Here is a 21,118-nt window from a genome sequence, read left to right on the forward strand (position 1 = left end):
AACCTCCTCAACATGTTTTAGAAACTATTTTCACATATAATTATTTATATTAAGGGGCCTTACAAGTACCTCAACCCCTGCAATCAATCCAATTATAGTTAACTCTCCTAGACTATAAACTTTAGCCTAAAAAACTTCTAAATAAATTCTTAGAATTTGATAATCTACAAATACACTTATCCAAAGAAAAATAGGTTACAATTAAGGAATACTAAATCAAGACTCAACAACTGAAGAACTAGACAACATCATCTTCAGACCAGGTTTTTCAATTGCGCAGCTTGAATTCGTGAAAGCACCTTTTTGATATGATTGCTATTCACCAACAGTGATTTGCAGTATTTGTGCGAAATAGTGTTAGCAATAATAGCAGCAACATGATGCTTTGTATAGGCATGAAGTTGGGCCAAAATCTTCTCAAATGTTTGCTCCAAAACCTAAAATATATCGGTTAAGGAAAACAATCCCAACTGAACTTGATTTCCTAAAATATTTCCAACTTTACACGCCTTTTCTTCTATGCAAGTATTCCCATAAATAGAATCCTTGTTGAACACAACTTCTTCTGGCTAGTACAATACTTGTAGCCAGCGAAAAAAACCTCCAAAGAATTCTACTTGCACTAGAAATCGATTTGCAGCTCCTGATCAACTCATCGAGGAACCTGGTTCTTTAACATCAGCTTGACAAGTCATCAACCTTGTTTATTGCACCAAAAATATCTTCAAAAGACCCGGTTCTTTAATCACTCTTTGTTGATCATCAAAATTAATTTTAGCTCAGCTCAATACCTACTAATCACTACCTTACCTTTCCTGTATAAGAAACCATTTCTCCATTCATACCCTGGCTTAGAGTCTTGCATTTTCCTCCAATTCATTGATAGTACTGGATATCTTGTCATATTATAAGTATGAATCTTTAGCTCTAATGCATTGTGATAGTACTGGATATGTTGTCATTAGTAAGAGTCTTTAACCTGCTGTAATAGCTGGCAGTGACCAGGAAATCAAAGTGCAATTTTGTGCTCAACCCTGCATTTTCTTTCCTTTTTTATTTTTTTTATTTTTTTTTATAGACAATGGCATAGTCATATCCCATCAACTTGGCTGCCCACTTCTACTGACTAGGAGAGGCTATCATTTGCTCCAAAATATGATTCAGACTTTGATGATCTGTTTGTTATAAAATGTATACCCATCAAATATGGTCACCAGTCACCACTTCTGGATTGCAGTTACAATAGCAAACATCTCATTTTCATACAGTTACACAAACTAGTGCTTAGGCCCTGAGGCCTTACTGAAAAACGCTGAAGGTTGTCCCTTCCGCATTACAACTCCCACCTTTCAACTACATAGCACCCTCAAGAACCAGCAAAGCAGCCTTCTACATTCATTGCTTCTTTATATATTTGTTTTAGACAATCATTTGTCGCTACAAACGCCTCATAGATGTGTATACAATAATTTGAACGACAAAAGTAATTAGACTGTAAGATTCTGTTTGGAACTCAAAAATAGGAAAAATGAAAAAGATATTTCTAAAGAAACCAAAGCATACTATGTTGAAAAAAAATGAAGGTTTTCTCGCATGAGCTATTCAATAGTATAAAATTGAAAATTATTGGGTGAACCAGATCAAATACATGAACAGATACCAAAAGAATTATTTTTTATTTACAATTTGGTAACGACATGAAAAGCATGTCCAGGGTGACAGCATATATCTTTTAGGGAGTACAACATCCTTCAAGAAGGAGTTTCAGTCATATTTAACAGAAGATAAAAGCCATAATTATAGAAGAAGCCGTCTAAGATCAGATTGAAGTTGAGCAAGAGAAAACACAAGTCATTCAGAAGCAGTTCAAATTTTGAAATAGTTTTAGAGGAACCTAACAGGTTAACTGATCATCACACCTGAAGAGAAACTGAGTATACAGACATTTGTGCGTCGATGATCATAGATGCATTGGAGTCTTCTAACTCTTTCTTGCAATTTGATTTTTATGCCTTGATTGTAACAGTACAAAGGCACGCACCAGATGGCTTTATGTCACAAGTCTGCCACTGTGATTCTGGAGCTGCATTAGGATTATATAGCAGGGTGTTATAACCAGGATTGCCTTGTAGAGAAAACAGCAAAAGCTTCCCATCCAGTATGCCAAACTGGAATCGAATGCTTGAACTCCCTGTCACTGGAACTGGCTCCATCTTCCATGAATTGTCCTCCGGATTGAAAATGGATAGTTTCCGCTGGTTCTTCCATTCTATGCAGAAGAGCTTTTTTTCCAGAACAGCATGAGCGGTAACCATAACACAACCTTTTTTCATCTCGCCCCAAGTGTGACTCTTGGGATTATACACATCAACAGACCTTGAATTCCCAATTGTAAAACTTGATCGACCACCCATAATATAAAGCTTTCCCCCAAATCCACACGCAAAGCAGCCCCACCTTGGCCTGCGAAGACTCTCGATCACAGTCCATTTATCTTGATCTGGATCATAAACCTCAGCACAAGAAAGAGATTCTCCATCTATCCCGAAACCACCAACTGCATAAACCATTCCATTCACCTCAGCACAAGCAAAATCATAACGTGCCATGTTCATGCTAGCCATTTTGCTCCACCTGCCCAAGATATATAAAAGGAAAAAAAGAAACATGAATCATTCAAAACATCAATAGATCTCTTATACCTTTAGATTTCAAGCAGGAAATAATATAACTCAGTTCAAATCAGCAGATCAAATTGCACACACAGTCTTTATGCCAGGCTGTCATCCTACCAACAAATAAAGGGAAATTGTGGGAAGAGAAAAGAGAAGCTACTACTTCCAAAAGGGACCAGCCTAGTTGTGGTGTCAATTGACCTAGTAATTCCAAGTGAAGTTTACTCCGGCCAGGGATGCAAATAAACCAACAGATCCATAATGTCAATCAACAAAGTCTATGTTTCTATTTTTTTTATTGTTAAATCCACAATGTCTATTTTACTTGCAACAATTTCTGAGAAGGAGATGACAAGGGTTTCCAATATTTGAAGCACTCTTAAATCAGACGCAGGTGAGCAAATTTTTAATGATAAATACACTTGGATTGATAGTGTTTTTATATTGGTGGTAAAGGCAAAGCTATCTCAAAAAGCATTCTGGCACATGTCTACTAGGAAAATGGGCAGTTGAAAGTACACAAAAATAAGGAAAACTACATTACAGTAAGGCATAATAACGAATCTCGTGATTGATAATGATGAAAACAAGAGAGAATCTAGGGAAGTTACCAAAATATTTGGGATATCTTGGAAGTTGAGTGGCTAGTAAAGTAAAATCAGCGATAAATGTTTTTAAAAACGATAGCAAGGTAAACAACCCAAATCACAACCACCAACACATTTTTCATCTGTAAACATGAAAAACAAAATCCAGAAATTTCTATCAAGGTTGGGTCAGCTACAACAACAACAACGACCCAGTTAAATCCCACTAGTGGGGAAGGTTGGGTCAGCTAGATAATTTATTTTTGGGGAGGAAAACTAAATTATCTTATATGGAACGGCACCGCCAAAACCTCCTACTCATGCATTATCCCACCTTACAGTAGTTGAAAACATGCGTCCATTTCGCCCCCAAAAAGAGAAGGAAATAAAAACAGAAGCACTGACAGACCTGTTCAAGTAAGAATCGTATTGATAAACGTCGGTTGACACCGACCCAGATTCATCAATCATGGAATGACCACCCATAACAAGAAGTTTACCATTGAGAACTACAATTCCAAAAGCAGCCTTTATATGACCGGGCATCTGTGGGAGCTGATGGTGTTTGTTTCCTAAACAGTCGAAAACCTCCCAGTAGCTTTCTCTTCCTTCAGCATTCACAGTCAGGACATAAAGCCATTCCTCAAGCAGACCAGCCAGCTTTCTAATGCTGATAAACTCTTTGCTTCGCAGAAATGACCTCCACCGCTTGCAGGCACCACCCATAGCAGGAAAATCGGATCGGGGAACAAGTGCAAGGCAATACTTTGCCACATCATCTGGCAGTCCAGGCAAGATGGGGCCATCAGACACATAATTATAAGTTAAAAAGGAATCAAAACCTAGACTATCTTGCTGGCTCAAATCTGTGGAACACATACTCGATGCAGTGACTCTCTTGTTTCCGCTTACAACACCAAGCATTTTTTAAAACAACAATTTTTTGACAAAGTGATACGATCATTGACCAGGCCTCTTCTCTAAAGTAATTGAATAAATTGGCAATTGACTAAAGAAATTCATGATATCCTTCACTAATTGCAATCTTAGAAGACCAAGGGATAAAAGACGTTGAAGAACTGATCACTTGTGCGGTAAAGGTCAATGATTTTCCATGCTTGGTCCAATCAGAGTCAAATTCCATGCCACTTCTTCGGGTCCTATGGTAAAACTTGTTAGACGGACAACCCTTGCTGCTACCACTTTCTATTTTCCGCAAGTTTTCTGCTACCCCAAGCATTTCCCAAATACCTATTCAGAAAAGTAAATGTTTTTAAGTACCTTTCAAAAGCAAAAGAAGACTAACGAATAACTACTCAGTAAAAAGACACAGATTTATTTAGAAAAAGATAAAAAAAATTGAAGGAATACCTTCCAATGCCATAGAATTTAAAGGTCTCAACCTCCTGTTACTTCCATCCTGTACAAGGCTCCAAGCAAAGAATCACCTGCTCAAGATCATACAACGAGTCATATATAGTTACTTCATCATCACTCTATGAAGAAATATTCTCCCGAACAGCAAAACCAAATTACCACCATTAAGCCTTTCAACATTAAACAATAGAAAATTTGTGAATAAATGCTTCAAAATGCAAACAAATCAAAAATAAGAGGGCAATTAGTAGACAACTCGGCCACTGCCTCGCACATACTCCTCTCACATGAACAAAGCAAAAGTAAGGCATGCCAACAGGGTCAGATGTAGTATTTAAGTGACTGCTTCAATTGAACTGATAACTTCCGACGCCGAGTATAAATTTATGTGTAAAAATTCACTAAAATTGCAAAAATAGTAGACATGAATCCATGATTTTAAAAATATAATGGGTTCAAGTTAAAAACATTAAAGTTGAATCTATATAGTTTAAATTCTGGATCCGTCTTTGCATGCCGGTAGAGATCAAAAGAGAAGTGTTAAGTTACCCTAACCATAGCACCAGCCAAAATCCCTGTACCAAAACCCCAACAACTCCCTTAAAAGTCGGGGGGGGGGGTTGAGGATGCAAAATAAATATTAAAAAAAAGAAGCAAAAGAAACACAGCTTCTGAATTAGTGTATCACCCCCACTATCATGGAGATCAAAAATATTTCTACATCAGAAAAAAAGTTCATAATTTAATAAGAAAGAATCAGAATGTACACAGCTGCAACACAAAGAGATGAGAAAGAGGGAGTAAAATGGAATTACCCAAAATTAAGTTGAATGTCTGAAACAAACACTGCGGCTATTTTCCGACCGCAGTGCAAAGGGAGATGTAGATTCGGATAAAACAATATAGAGAGAATTTATAGGAACAACAAAGATATATAAATATATATAAGCGGTAGAGGTAAGTGAGATAGAAGATAAGAGTGACAGAGAAGAACACCGTCACTAGTGATTTGGAGGATTTTCAGCTCAGCCGAAAATTAAGATAGAGACAAGACTCGTTCTTTATCTGTAATTCAACGACATTTGTTTTCTTCAACTTGCTGCCTCTACTCGAACGTGAATATTCTTTAATTTCAGGTCAAACGCCCGGTTGAGCTGGATTTGAACAGGTCCAAAATAGATTATTAATGTATGTATTATGTAAGAGTAAATAGACTTCCCATTTGTTTATTTCTTTTTTATTTATAGTATTACTTAATCATCAATGGGAAAAAGATATATGTGTGCACCAAATAAATATTTGGCAAGGAGATCCAATCCCTCCATACACGAGTGGTATGGAGTGGTACTCTTGGATCAGTGATGTATCATCTCAGGAAGAGAGTCAACTGATGGTTTCTAACACAAGAATGCTGTAATTCAAGCGATTATGCCATACAACAGTACAGTCTCTCGCATGATCAACAAGGTTGGAATTTATCTATATTAAGAAAAGCGGGCAACTGGCTAGGAGGTTCACGTAAGACAACTGAATTACTGGAGCATATACATTTGATACATTGCTGGAAAAAGGTTTAAGGTGTTACTAAAGCAAAAATTCAGAAGCTTATCAAGTTGGAAGATATCACATGGCTAGTTTTTATATCTCAGTTACTTTTACTTATTAGACTACATAATGTGATATCAATATTGAATACACTCAACATTGATAATAGGATATATGTACTTGTCAAAGTTTATTTCTTTCATCGTGTAAGACCTCCAAACATGGTGTTTTATTTTTGATTTAGATATATATAAAATAGCCCTAGGCAATATGCCTAGTGGATTCCCTCCATACATATTAATTTTATATATGCTATAATATCAAATAAGTTGCATTTTTTTTTTGCGGAAGACCTTACTTTTTTAGTAGAGCAAATGAAAAATCTACCAAATCCATTCTTGAGACCCTAAATTATTTTTGTAAACTTTTTGGCCAAAATATTATACTTTTCGAATTTCGAGAGTCAAATGAGTTATTTTTCACCACTACTTTTTACATACTTTTTTAAATATTTTTAATTGTTAATTATTGTGATTTATAGTACCTTTTATGTAATTTTTAAATATAGGTAATTTTATTTAAAAATATTTAACGATTCTATGTTCAAATTTATGGTCAAAGTAAAAAAGTTTGATGGTTAAAATTCGAAAAGTATCATCCTTTTTGGGAAGGAGGGAATAGTAGATAAAAATCAAAAGTATTATTTTCAAAAAATTACTCTACTAATTTAATAAATACCATCAAAACATGCAGACAATGCATTCACATCAAGAAAATAATCAATACTACAAAATATTATAACAAGTGTAGTATTTTATCCCAAGTATTGTGATTATTATAATTTCTATAGTTTTTTTGATTCTTTGTTGCAAAAAATAAATTCAAGGACCTTTGAGCATTTATCTTGAATTTAATGGATTTGATCTTGATTGAATTTGAATTCAAGGGCTTAAATCTTGATCTTGACTAGTAATTTTGAATTTAAATGTGGATTTAATTTATTCATCGTAAACTCTTTGATAACTGTCAAGAACAGTAATTATCCCATGAACATGTGACTTTGATGTTGAACACTCCGGTATTTGATTTGTCTTCTATCTCGATCTTCGAGTGTTGGGAATTATAGAGAAGCCTTGAATGTTTGTGACTTTGTTCCGTGTGTTCTCTCTTGCTTCTTGCTAGTGAGAATTCATATAACTAATCTCGACTTATTTAAGATTGAGATGTAATTTATTCATCTCTTCTTCTTCCCCCTTCTTCTTCTTCTTCTTCTTCTTCTTCTTCTTCTTCTTCTCTTCTTCTTCCTTCTCCTCCTCCTCCTCCTACTCTTCTTCTTCTTCTTCCTCCTCCTCCCCCTCCTCCTTTTCTTCTTTGTGTTCCTCTTCCTTTTCTACCTTCTCTTGGCCTTCTTCTTCTTCTTCTTCTTCTTCTTCTTACTTGTAGCATAATTAGAACCAAACATGGAGCTTCAAAGGACAAATGTTCACAAAATGAATAAATCCCTATTAGATATTGTTCATTGATTCTTTCCATGCATAATACATCCATATTTTCTTCTATAAATAATTCAACACAAATTTTTGAACATGCACACATGTCCAAAGTTTAGTCATACATGCCTAAAGTTCTGTCATATATGCCCGAAGTCTCAATTATTTATTCTTGAAGTTCAATCATATATGTCAACTTCAGACAGCCCCAAGATTGCTTGCACAAGCAATATGCCAAACTTCAAACAATATTTGTAACTTCAGACGCAAATTTTTAAAACTTCAATCTCGTATATCAAAAGTTGATTCTAAAATGACTAAACTTATAAATTTAAGAAATGTTGGGTATGCCTTAAATGAGGATCACATAATCAATTATTTGTGCACTTGCCCCTGGACCAGAAGCTCATTCATCACATTAAATTGATGTTATTTCATACCCCTAAATCTTCAAGAAAAAATCCCTTCCTTCGTACAAGAGATATGCCAAAGCTTCAGACAAGTTTGTAACTCCGAACGCGAATGTTTGCAACGTTAATTGCGTATGTCGGAAGTCGATTTTGAAGTGGATAAACATATAAATTTTAGTTGTATTAAATGAGGGTCCTAAATCGGTTATTGTGCACGTTCCTTTGGATTAGAAGCCCATTCATCATATTAAAATGATGTTACACCAAATTCCGAAAGAAAAAAAGCTCATTCCTTTGTGCTTTGCAACTACTAAGTATGGATTAAATTATTGTTGGTCTAATCAACTTTTATTGGTAAAAAAATAGATTTAACATGTGTACCATTCATAAAAAGACATGTGAAAAATAGTGTTAAGTCAACTTACATAATGGTTAAAATATAATTTTGGGAACTCAGAAAACCAGAGATTGACAGAAGATTCCTTGGATGGTCAACTCGAAGTTTTTGAAAAGGAAGTCAAATGTCGTCAGAATTCATAAATAATTTAAGAATTCACGGATAAGAAGGGCAACGGATCGACAAAGGCCGAAGTATCCAAACTTTCGTATATACTCTAGGGTTACAAGATCCTGCGTTAAATGAACCATTACAAGTCATTCAAATGGCTGGAATAAATGAGTGTAATGGCACATGATTCAAGAAAATAGTAACCTAGAATCTTCACTATAAAACTAATACTTGTTCATGTATGAAGACAATCTATAATCTCTAGAATCACGATCATCACTTTAAACTCTATTATTTTCAACTTAGGAAGTCTTACGAGCTCTGTGTAATCCGGCTCCAAACATTCAAGCCCCAAGCAACGATCAAATAATATCTCTTTCTCTTCTTTTTTATAATTCATCATTTTATTTTATATTTTATCATAACAATTTAGCTATTTATGGATTGAGTCTGTATATTTTAGCCCTCAATAATAAATTTAATTGCTTTATCCTAAAAATCAAATTTTGGGTTAAACAGTCTTGTACCTATCATGGGGCTAAAGCAATTTCGCTATTCATCCAAAAGTATCAACTTTTCTCTCTTTATCGATTTCTGCTAAGTTTAAATCATCAATGTGATCGAAGATCTACTAATCAACCAAGATGAAAACATCCAGGTCAGAGAGGTTCAACTATACAAAACAAAAATAGTGGAGCACTATTGCCGAGAATTGATGGAGGACCAGATCTCAACTCTTTCCGAGGAACTCTCCACCATGTCGTTATAGGAAAATGTCACCTAAATGATTGACAAGGGAAACTTTGGGAATTGCACAATTAGAAAAATTTATAAATACACAAAGAACATAGAGTCAATAATTTAACGAGGTCGTAATTAGATTAATAGTACCTGTGAGTGCTATGACATTAACATCACCGAGGGGTGATCTTACAAGTACCCCCTCCCCAAAATTCGGACACTAGTGGAAATAGCTGAAAATTTGAGAGGGTCGTCTTTGGAGAAGCGTTTGCCGGTAAGGACTTCCGGACGACCCCGAAATGGGAAGTTCAAGTTTGCCAAATATTTGGAATTTACAAAACCTAGTTCTAACCTAGTATAAATATATCAAAGAGCATGGTGAATGCATGGAACTAATTTTTGGAATTCTACCTGTGGTTAAAGGAATTAATATGAATAAATACTCACAACGGAATTGGAAATTAAGTGTAGCACCATTGCCACTTCAAAAGAATTTCAAGATACCAGACATTCTGAAGTATGATGGGACGTCAGATCCCCGGGATCACATCACAACATATACAGTTTGTTCATTTCCTAAGCTAACTTTTATTTTTGTTTTGCTTTCCTGCTTGTTTATTTTATTATTTATTCTCCCGAATAGAGGTTGTTTGTGTCGGAAATTAATCTGGCCGAGCCACCGTATAACCTAAGGTCCAAAGGAAAAATGACCACCATAGATAACCCGACCGAAAATGCTCTGTCCATAACTGACATCCCAACGGGTTTAAGAGAAAGAAACGAAACACAGAACAATGAATATGTCACCCGATTGGAGCAAGAAATAGAATCGATAAGAGGGGAAGGAGAAAAAATTCGAGAACCGGCATATCTGGCCATGACGACGCTACCACAACAACCTCGCTTTCCATCATTAGATTCAATTGTATACGGCGAAATCGAAGGGTCCAATTTCACGTCATTAAGGCATTTCGGGGCTGCGAGGCTGTGGTCGATCTCCCTCCCTCGGGATTCGTTGACGCCTGGCCTAACGACAATGTTGGCCACAGTCATGATGGGACTGGAGAGCTCCCTAGGCATGCAACTAATACTAGCAGAGCTTGGTGTCATCTAGTTGTCCCATCCCCCTACTTTTGTAATTAATGCTTTTGTACTATGTTGGAGTTCCACTCCTATATAAAGGGGGTCTTTGACACTTTGTAAAGGTTCGGTCATTTCTCCAATTGCTCCACAAGAAATACAAAAAAACATTCTCTTTGCTCTCTCATACACTCTCTTGATATTATTGCTTCTATTTATTGTCTTCATACTTGTTCTTTATTTATTGTATATCATTGGCCATAAAGAGCCCTCTTTAATTACCTCATAACTGTTAGCCCTACCCCGATTACCTTCAGCAGCTCGTAGCCGAGCCTTGAGATCGACCTCAAGGCCCGGAATCAACAAGCCCGAGGCCCCGGTAACCAACCTACCGGTTTGATTATAGCTCTCTCCTTTACTTTATTTCGTCCCTAAATCTCATATACTTAGCATCAACTGCTTAACAAACTAGCATAAAAATAGATCACGTATTTTTAGAGTTCCATCAACAAATTTAGTTGTTATTACCATTTTCTCGGTAAACAGTTTGGCACCCACCATGGGGCTAAAAATAATAGTGATTATTTCCTTGCTGGTTTTACTACAAACGCAAGTTATCTTTCACATTTTTTCTTGTCCAAGATCTTCGATTTCAGGTCGAAATGTCTAACTCGGTAAACGGAGATGAAAACAACAATATTGAGGACCATGGGGAAAACAGTGTGGCTGTTCCAGGCATTGTTGTGCCACCACAGAACCCTGGGAATGCACCGGAGCCAGTCCCCGTGGATGCTGTCTCATGCGATGCCCAGCGCATCGACATAAGCTCCCACACTGACAGGAGCGTGCACCAAGGGGATCAATAAGGAGCACAGAAAACCCCAACCAGGGAAGAACGTGAGGTTAGCCTTCATGTTATTTTTGAAATGTTGCAGGCAACACATCTAGCTATTGCTCAACTACAAAGTCACCAGAAAACTCCTAGCATGGTAGCACCGGGGACAACTCCCCAGCCGAACAGGTAATTGAGAGATCGAGCAATAACGGATCGATAGCCGACCCTGTCCTCGTAAAAATGCTTGAGGAACTCACCAAAAGGATCGAATCAGGCAAGAAAATGATAGAAGCCAACGACAAGAAGGTCGAGACCTACAACTCCAGGGTCAACCAGATTCCAGGCGTGCCCCCGATCCTGAAAGGTGTGGATTTGAAGAAGTTCATACAAAGGCCATTCCTCGAGAAAGTAACCCTGAAACCCATTCCAAAGAAGTTCAGAATGCCAGAACTCCCAAAGTACAATGGGACCTCAGACCCAATGAACACGTTATTGCCTACACTTGTGCAGTGAAGGGCAACAATATAAAGAACGAGGAGATCGAGTCCGTCTTACTAAAGAAGTTCGGGGAAACACTCTCAAAGGGGGCCATCATGTGGTATCACAACCTAGCTCCCAACTCCATAGATTCATTTTCCATGCTAGTAGACACTTTCATAAAAGCACATGTCGGTGCTATCAAAGTAGCAACGAGGAAATCTGACGTGTTCAAAATCAAGCAGAGAGAGAATGAAATGCTGCGAGAGTTCGTATCCCGCTTCCAAATGGAACAAATGGAGCTACCGCCAGCCTCCGACGACTGTGCAGTGCAGGCTTTCACTCAAGGTCTGAATGAACGAAGCTTGGTGGCTTCAAAATAGTTGAAACAGAATTTAATCGAATATCCTGCCGTGACTTGGTCGGACGTCCATAACCGATACCAGTCAAAAATCAGGGCCGAGGATGACCAGTTGGGAGCCCCCTCAGGCTTAGTATATCCAAGCAGGCTCTTGGCAAAGGAGACAAAGCCAAGCAAAGAAAGATACCAACCATACACCGAAGATAGAAGGAGCACTCCGAGGCGTAACCCACCTCGCAACGATCAAAGGATAGACCGAGGACAAAATCCTCGGGGACTCATAAACAGAGTCAGATTTGATAGGAATGTGGGGCCAGCAGAGGCGCCTCGCTTATCAGAATACAACTTCAATGTCGATGTATCGGACATCGCGTTCGCCATAAGCAAAATCAGAGATGCCAGATGGCCCAGACCTGTACAATCGGATCCTTGGTAAAGAAACTACAATTTAGTATGCGAATTTAATAACACGCATGGACATAGGACCGAAGATTGCCGGCAACTCCGGGAGGAATTGGCCCGGTTACTCGACAACGACCAACTTCAGGAATTCCTCAGCGACCGAGCCAAAAAGTCGGTCTCGAGAAAAGGAAATAGCCAAAAGGGACAAGGCAGACGAGCCGCAACATGTCATCCACATGATCTTTTAAGACGGCCGCCACTATCCAAAACGCCGAAGCCCCCTCCAGTAGAGGGACTAAGAGGTAAATCGACAAAAAATAGTAGCCACGAGGCCATCTCCAAGGTTCGAAAGCACCATCGCCACTAAGGTATAACCATCTCCTTTTTGTTTTGTATTATATTTCATACTGACCCTTATGCAGGCGCTCAACCGAAGCAGTCGAAGCATTGACCCAACTCAAAGACCTTGAGGTTTTAAAGCATCCGTTGCACTCTTTTCCTTCGACCGAGTTTTTACCGGCAAGGTTTTTAACGAGGCAACATCCACATGCTGCCTAAGGAAGACTCAACAAGTATTCCAGGCTTCTTTTTGCAATTAACCCCGAATATTGGAGGGCATCCCCCCATGGTCCCATTAGTAAAATGATGTACTAGGCCAAACGGTCGAACGAACCGTGCCTATATAGTCGGTCCCCCGACAACGAAGCTATGTATATTTGTGTCAAGCAATCAAAGAATGCCTTTTGTCAAAGCATCTCATGCTCCAAAGGAAACTCAACATTTTCGCTAAAACGATTCCTCTATCAAAGACGTCCCGAATACTCAGAGAGTAGTGTCAACAATTCGATACTTGTATGACCTCAGGGTCGGAACTCCAAACTCATAAGCCCTCAATGAGGCAGCATGAAAATCATAAAACATCTCTAAGGCCAAAAGCGCCCCGAACACTCGGAGACTGGCGCCGATATCTCCAAAATCGCACGACCCCAGGGTTGGGATCTCCAAACCATAAGCCCTCAATAAGGCAATACAAAATTTGCAAATAATGGCTCTCGAGTCAAGAAACCCTCAACGACTCAGGGACTGCCGTCAAGCGCCACCTCCATCGACTTATCAAAACCCGAGGCCATAAGACCCCGAGCGAGCAAACTCGGTCTCGTAAGACCTACATAAGGTAGCAACTATATATATAAGACCTCAACGACATGAAAAACCTGTAAGACCTCAACGACATGAAAAATCTATAAGACGTTAGCGGCATGTGTCGCGCCCCCTTTTTCCCCTTCCAACGGAGAGGAGTTTTCGGGTTTCGACATTCATGGGGTGTAATGACTCATTTCCTTTTAGGAATTGGGTATTTGAAGATTCGCCACCTAATGATTTAGGGCGCATTAGGACACCTATAGAGTTCATTTACAACTAGGTTTGATAACCAGAGGTTGGGTAATGACTTGAAATTATCCCAAGGGGAAGGTGTTAAGCACCCCTCAAGATCCACTAGTGTGGTTCCCGGCCAGATAATTTTTGTGAATTTGTGCAATTAGCAAGTAAACAAATAAAGGATCAAGTAATAGGGGATTTCAGTTTAAATACACAAACGTTAAAAACAATTATTGAAAGGCAAGGTTTTGAAAAAGAGTTATAAGCTATACATGTTTGTAAAAGTAAAAGGGGGTCCTAGATTTATTTATAATATGGATCACCTCAATGCAATACCCGATATGACACTTCTCAGAAGAGGGGATACACGTGGTATTAGTGCACCGATCATCATATCCATATCTACCCTTCCCATCCCGTTAAGGTATTAAAGCGCGGATTGGTCTTGACCTCTATTGCATGCTATTACCTGTCCCATTCCTATTAGTCCCAGAGGAATTTAGGACTGCTATTCCTATAAGAGTGAGGATTTTAGGCTGACTCTTAGGTTTAAAGGTAAAAGGCTAAGGCAACATACAAAACACATAGGACTACATTTTGAGGGGAACATATAAACAATTAGAGGGCTCATATATATCTCCGCAAACAATTTATATAAATAGCATGACTTAAAAACAGTTAAGGTCTGAATTTAAAATCCTAAAGTAGAGTTTGAGTCAGAACCAGATTCATTGTATAACTCAGAAAAGAAGTCCGAATCAGGCCTGCTTGCTGGTTGTAGTAGTTGGTAGTTAACAAAGGCAGTTCCAGTTTTATTTAAGTAATTACCTAAGGCTTTCCTAGGCGTAATGGTGATGTCCTATGAGCATGATATCTATATTGATTAAGAATGCAGTAGAACAATGATTAATTTTAAACATGCTTTCTAATGATATTGATTAACACGAAAATAGTAGGTTATTTAATCTGATTCAGACAGGCACGAGTCAAACTGATTTTTAACTAATCTGGTTTTAGACCTTATAGGCATGATTTCTATTACAGCTGATTTTAAATCCTATAGGCATGATATCTAATTATTAAAAGCTGAGTTTGGACTTATAGGCATGATATCTAAGGGAAACGAATCTGGATACATGCTGTAATGAAAAATTGAACTTCAATTACTTTACATCCTATAGGCATGACATCTAATTATAAAGCAGATTTTTAACCCTATAGGCATGATCTCTACTGTTAAAGCCATTTAGACCCTATAAACATGATTTCTAATTGTGAAAGTAAAGCATGCAGAATTTATTTTAAACCAAAGTAGATCCTATAGGCATGTTATCTAACAGACCATATTTGGAATCAAAATAGACCGTATAGGCATGTTATCTACCCAATTTAACCACTATATACAACTACCCACCCTTTTCACTAATCACCCCATAATTGTTTACAAATTATTACAGACCAAATGATTGAATTACAAAAGAAGTGCAGAAATAAGAAATTACAACCAAAGGAAGCCTGATCTTGACTTCCTCTCTGAGTTATGTAATGAACCACTTCCATGCCAATATTTCAAAGCCTTTCTCATAACTGGGTGTGTCAAAGTTCCCTAAGGACCTCAAGGGATCCTGGGCAGTGCTCACACCCAGAGTTGCATAACCAAACAGAATGAGTGCAGTATGAAAGGGCCAGCCCTTATGTGTCCAAGTTTAAAGGGAGCTCAAGGGTCCCAAGGCATAGCTCACACAAGAGGGGCAGGACCTAGATTCTAAGAATATAGTGGAAGTGCAGAACATTTGTTGAAATAGATTTGTTTTAAAAAGCTGGACTGATAGTCCATTTTTTTTGAAAAGCAATTAGAAATAGAGGAGATGGAAAACAATTGTAGTAGTAAAACTCAAAACTACACAGAATCAGTAGTCATTCAAAGGGTTCAAGGGGTTTTGGGGATACATTTGTCTGTAAGCACATGAACCCAGCATGGGTCTAGTTTGGTCATGCACAATAATAGCTAATGTTGGCATGGCCACAAACCAGTCAAAGGAAAACAAACACATAGAGGGGATATGGGGGTTTGGGGTTCATAAGACAGAATATGCTTTAAAACACACATATGGGAAACATTAATCTAAAGGAAAAGGGAACATATTACAACATGCTAATAATGTAACTCGACTGTAGAAACATGAGCAGAAGTAGGCAAAAGTGAAAGAAACTGAAGCAACAAAAGAAACATGTTGTTGTTGGGGCTTAAAAAATTAACTAGGACATACCGGTAGAGAAGCAAAGTGTAGAAAGGTAAAACAGGCAAGATTCCACAGTCTAGCCTTGGCTTTCAGCCGGCTAGACAAAGCAATAGCACAAGTAGTAGTAAAGAAAGAGAGAGTTTTTTGAGTGTATAATTTTAAAAACGAGTGAAGAATAAGGTAATAAGTAAAGTCTTAACACAAACATGGAAATAATCACAATTAGAATCAACTAACACAAGTGATTCCCTTTAATTAAGGAATCACTGCTTAACGGATACTAACAGGGTTAATTAAGAAAAGAAATCAGTTTGGGACAGATTGATTATTGCCATATAAGGGGGCAGTAAAAGTATGAAGTAAATAATTGAGACTAAGTACAAAATATGCTTAGTTTTGGGAAAGGGTTCAGCAAGATCAAACATCAAGTGAAGGAAATGAATCAATTAATTTTAAACAAATGAATAAAAAAAATTAGGGTTTATAAGGGAACCTTTTGCAATCAGTCGTGAGATTGAGGAAATCAAGATCAATCAAGAAAGAAACATGATTCTACACTTCAACATATAAATAGAATGAACAGAAGTATCAGACATGCAAGGCCAAACACATTGGCAAAAAAAACAACACAAACATACAACAATAGCAGGAATAAGCTAGGATTTAGTAGTAAAAGATATCCACTCTAAGCATAGTAGTCAACAAGGTCAAGTAGTCACATAGAGTCAAAAGTGAAGAAAAACATAGTAACAGGTAAGAAATTCAGAAACAAGTAAAGACCTTCAAACTCATAGTAATAAGCGAGGAAAACTCTTTTAAGAAATTAGGGCTTCAACAATAGTCGAGTTTAAGAGATGATAAGAACTCAGAATCAGATAAGTCAAACAAGGAACAGAGAGTCAGAAACAAAGAACTTAATCGAATAAGTATACATTCAAACAAACAAGGACAGTTTCAGAACTCAGATAAGACCAAAAAGACCTAGGGTTTTCAACATGCTGATTCAGGTAAAAAGAAAGCATAAACAAGTCATTTGAGCATAGTAAAATCATAAACAACATTAAAATTAGAGAAAATATTTAAGAGAAAACCCTAATCGTTGAAAGCAAAGAGTCACTTTGAAAGAAAATCGGAGAACCTTTGAGAAAACACTTAAGAAGTTCATAATATGCACAAATCTAGGATAGATCTGAAGAAAATTGAAAGATCTTAAAGGTTAGGGTTTCAGTGAACCCAGAAAAAGTGAGAAAGACTTTGAAAGTTATCGATCTAGCAAAAAAATTCAAAGATCTGACTTAAACGGCCATGGATGACCGGAGAAAGGCCATGAATGGAAATTGAGCGAGGACTGGACAAGATTTCTTTGAGATCTGTCCATGAAATCACACGAACGGGCTGCCAAAGGATGTAGGAGGCTGGTATATGTCTCAAACGGCCATGGGAGACCATGGATTAGGTGGGGATTGAGGTGGAATAGGGTGAAATAGGGTGGCAGCGACTAGGGTTTATGTGAGGCTGCAGAGAGAATTGAGAGGAGAGGGGATTCAAAGGCGGCGGGTAGTGAAAAATGAATTAGGGTAAGGGGCCGTTTAGGTTTATTTTAGGAAGGGTGAACGATAACCCTTGATCTGAATGATCAACGGCCTGGATTAAACGGGTAGGTAGGGATCCGGGCTTGGGTTGGTTGAAATTGGGTTGGGGTTAGGTTTAATTGAAATTGAGCCAGGGAAATTGGGTTTGATTTGGGGTTAAATTTAGGCTTAAAATTAAATACAAATGGGCTGTTATTTAAATTGCCAATTTCCCACTTTTTAAATTATAAAAAATAGTAAATAAATTTCTGAGAATAAATTTAAAGCACTAAAATGATTCACAACATGTAAATAACAATTTAAAAATATAGGACTTAATTTTATGGATATAAAACACAATTAAATCCTAAAAAGGCTAATATTGCAATTATATGCAATTAACTTTAAAAAAATACTAAAATAAATTGTAAAAATATGTAAAAATTACCCTAGCCATATTTTGGCATAAATATAAAGATCCAATAAATGAATCATCAAAAATAATAGTTTTGGACATAGTTATTTGGATTTTATGGATGAAAAAGGAAATAAATCGATTTAAAACTTTTAAAAATTATGAAAAAATAATAAAACAATTGGACATGCTTATGTATGCATTTATATGCTATTTTGAAGCTATTTTGCATATTAAAAATATATAGGGAAATATTGAGTATCAACAACATGAAAAACCTGTAAGACCTCAACAACATGAAAAATCTATAAGACCTCAAGGACATGAAAAACCTGTAAGACCTCAAGCAAGTCATGAACCACACTTGTACCAAGTGACAAAACTGTAAGACCTCAACGGCATAAAAAACCTGTAAGACCTCAACGACGTGAAAAACTTGTAAGACTTTACTAAAGGCATAAACCCAATCTCAAAATTTCGGCTATATATCGAACTTGTAAGACCCCTAAAAAGGCATACCCTCGATATAGATGCCGAAACTACTTCACTCGGGACATAAAGGCTATGGACAAACACAAGTGACTCCGGTCACACGGCTGTACCAGCCGAACTAACGCGACTCGAGGATGCTTGACCGTCGCTACAAGGCGTAAGAGCCATTGTCGCCAGCCCACACAAGCCTTCAATTACTCCGAATCTACTTCGGAAAGAACCGGTTAAACAGGCTACCCTCGGTATCGGCAAAAGAGCTTTGACCATGCCAGCTCCAAATCACAGGCTTTAAGCTACTCAGCCTCCAAACCAAACCTCCCGATGTGCTCGAACATCGCCGTAAGTTGCTTGAAATCAAGGTTCTTCCCGAACCGACGACGAGCCAGGCAAAAATTACTTCAAAAGTCCTTAACGAGAGGAAAATAAAGCCTACATAAAAGGTCTCATCGAGCAAGCGCGTAAGAGACATTGTCACCAACCTAGTGAGCCTCAGGGCCACACACATAAGAGGTCGCATCGACCAAAAGTGTAAGAGCCACTATCGCCAGCTTGAAATCTGAAAACTTGAGGGTCAAAATAAGCTCGAGTCGTAACCTGATACAGAGACCGGACCCAAAATAGTTAACTATATATGCCTAAGGGCAAAACGTAAGAGCCATTGTCGCCAGCTTACATTAAAAGGCCACTTCAGTCCAAAGCGTAAGAGCCATTGTCGCCAGATTACATTAAAAGGTCACTTCGATCCAAAACATAAGAGCCATTATCGCCAGCTTACATTAAAAGGTCACTTCGACCCAAAGCGTGAGAGCCATTGTCACCAGCTTACATTAAAAGGCCACTTCGGTCCAAGGCGTAAGAGCCATTGTTGCCAACCTACGTGAATGTAAAAGCTTGAGGGTCAAATGAGCTCGAGAAACTCGACTCGGAGACTGAACCCAAAACGGTTGAACAAAAGCATAAGAGCTTAAGCGCCAACTTATACTAAAGGTCGCATTGACCAAGCGCGTAAGAGCCCCCCGGGCCAGCCTAATGAGCTTCAGGGACGTATCATCGAATCTAAAGACTCCTACTAACTCAAGAGATCAGATTGATCTGGCTAAAATCTTAGCAAACAGAAACCCAGAAGATACAAAACCATGAGGTTCCCCTCTTATACATACAGGTAATAGAATACAAGGTCCGTTTACAACATACTATGAAAGCTATACACACAAGAACAAGAAGAAAGCAAACGTACCCCTTGGGGACTATGGCCCGGTGGCCCCGTCCTCACCATCTTCGGCATCAGACAAAAGGAACTTGGCATCATACTCATCCGCCTTGGCTTGCTTGATCTCCTCCGAAAGATCGAAACCCCTGGCGTGAACTTCCTCGAGAGTTTCCCTCCGAGATTTGCACTTTGCGTACTATTGACTGCTGCTCGCACGACCAATAGCTCTCCTTAGCCTAGCTCTAGATGTGGCAGCACTCTCCAAATAGGCTGTCGCTCTCTGATCCTCCCTAGTTCTACTCATCACAGCCTCGACCCGGGCATTCACCACCTTGGCCTTTGCCTTCGAAAGCTTAGACTCGAGCCTCGCAATCATGTTCTCCCATGCAGAATCACTCGCACGAGCGGTCCAAATTTGCATCTCCAAGGCAGAAGCTTTAGACAAAGCACTCTCCTTGGACGCAGCTTGGGCATCCGCATGGGCTTGCTCCTCATCGAACTCACGTTTGACCCTGCCAGCTTCGCCCCAAAACCACTCTAGCTCCTCCATTTTGCTCTCCAAGTGAAATGTCGAAACGTTAACCTCCAAAAATGAAAGAAGGAGCTTATGCCAGCATGAAACACATGATACCTATCTCTCGAGGCATCTCCCACGGCTCTGACTTCGACCCGCCTCGCACCGCAGGGATATCAGTTCGCTTTCTTTCTTCTCACAAAGAAGCTTAAGGGATCTCTCCCTATCCAAAGTTCTCCACAACCGAGTCTCATAACGAAGTAGCTTGGATTTAAGCCTGTCGAAGGCCTACAAAAGAAAACTTAATAAGAAAGGAAAAGCGTGAGGCTGGAATAATCCCATGCCGGTTACCAAACTTACCATAAAGCCGAGCCGCTGAGCCTTACTAAAACCTGACCTAATGCCCGATGGATTAGTGTCCCCCAAAGCGCCATCATTAGAAATGGGGAATGTTCTTTCGAGAACAGAAGTCCCCGAAACCGAATGATCGGTCGGGTCGCCTCTCTTGATTCGCTGAGAAGGACTCACCCCGCTGAGAGCCTCCTCACACCCTAGAAATTCTTTTTGTTTATCATCGACTCTCGACCCCGAGGTCGGCAATATCTCCTCCTCTCCCAAGGAGCACAGTCTCATTTCAGAGAAATCTCCAGTACCTATGGCGGATAAGTATGTTGAAAACAAAAACACCATTTTGGGGAAACAAGTCACCAGGCACCTACCATGTTGCTCTGCCTCCCACCTCCCTTTGTACAGGTTTCGCCACCTGCGCCTGTCATAAGTCGAGCAGGTTGCCAGCTTGCGAGAC

The 21,118-nt window shown here is 38.7% G+C and overlaps 1 protein-coding gene across 1 annotated transcript; it reads right to left on the reverse strand.

The window, feature by feature from the left end:
• Positions 1–1,657: 1,657 nt before the first annotated feature.
• LOC104221660 (F-box/kelch-repeat protein At1g67480) lies at positions 1,658–5,735 on the reverse strand. Its single transcript, XM_009772767.2, has 4 exons — positions 5,455–5,735; positions 4,634–4,710; positions 3,672–4,513; positions 1,658–2,634 (listed from the first exon to the last, which is right to left on the reverse strand). The coding sequence occupies exons 3-4, from the start codon at positions 4,184–4,186 to the stop codon at positions 2,007–2,009; spliced, it is 1,143 nt and encodes a 380-aa protein (XP_009771069.1). The 5' UTR covers positions 4,187–4,513; positions 4,634–4,710; positions 5,455–5,735; the 3' UTR covers positions 1,658–2,006.
• Positions 5,736–21,118: the final 15,383 nt, after the last annotated feature.

This window comes from Nicotiana sylvestris, chromosome 4 (genome assembly GCF_000393655.2).
Source record: "Nicotiana sylvestris chromosome 4, ASM39365v2, whole genome shotgun sequence".
Lineage (NCBI taxonomy): Eukaryota > Viridiplantae > Streptophyta > Magnoliopsida > Solanales > Solanaceae > Nicotiana > Nicotiana sylvestris.

Coding starts and splice junctions, on each gene's coding strand:
- LOC104221660 (XM_009772767.2), bottom strand. CDS start 4,186: ATGCTTGGTGTTGTAAGCGGAAACAAGAGAGTCACTGCATCGAGTATG. Junction 2,635..3,671: donor TACGATTCTTACTTGAACAG/GTCTGTCAGTGC, acceptor TATCTTGGGCAG/GTGGAGCAAAATGGCTAGCA.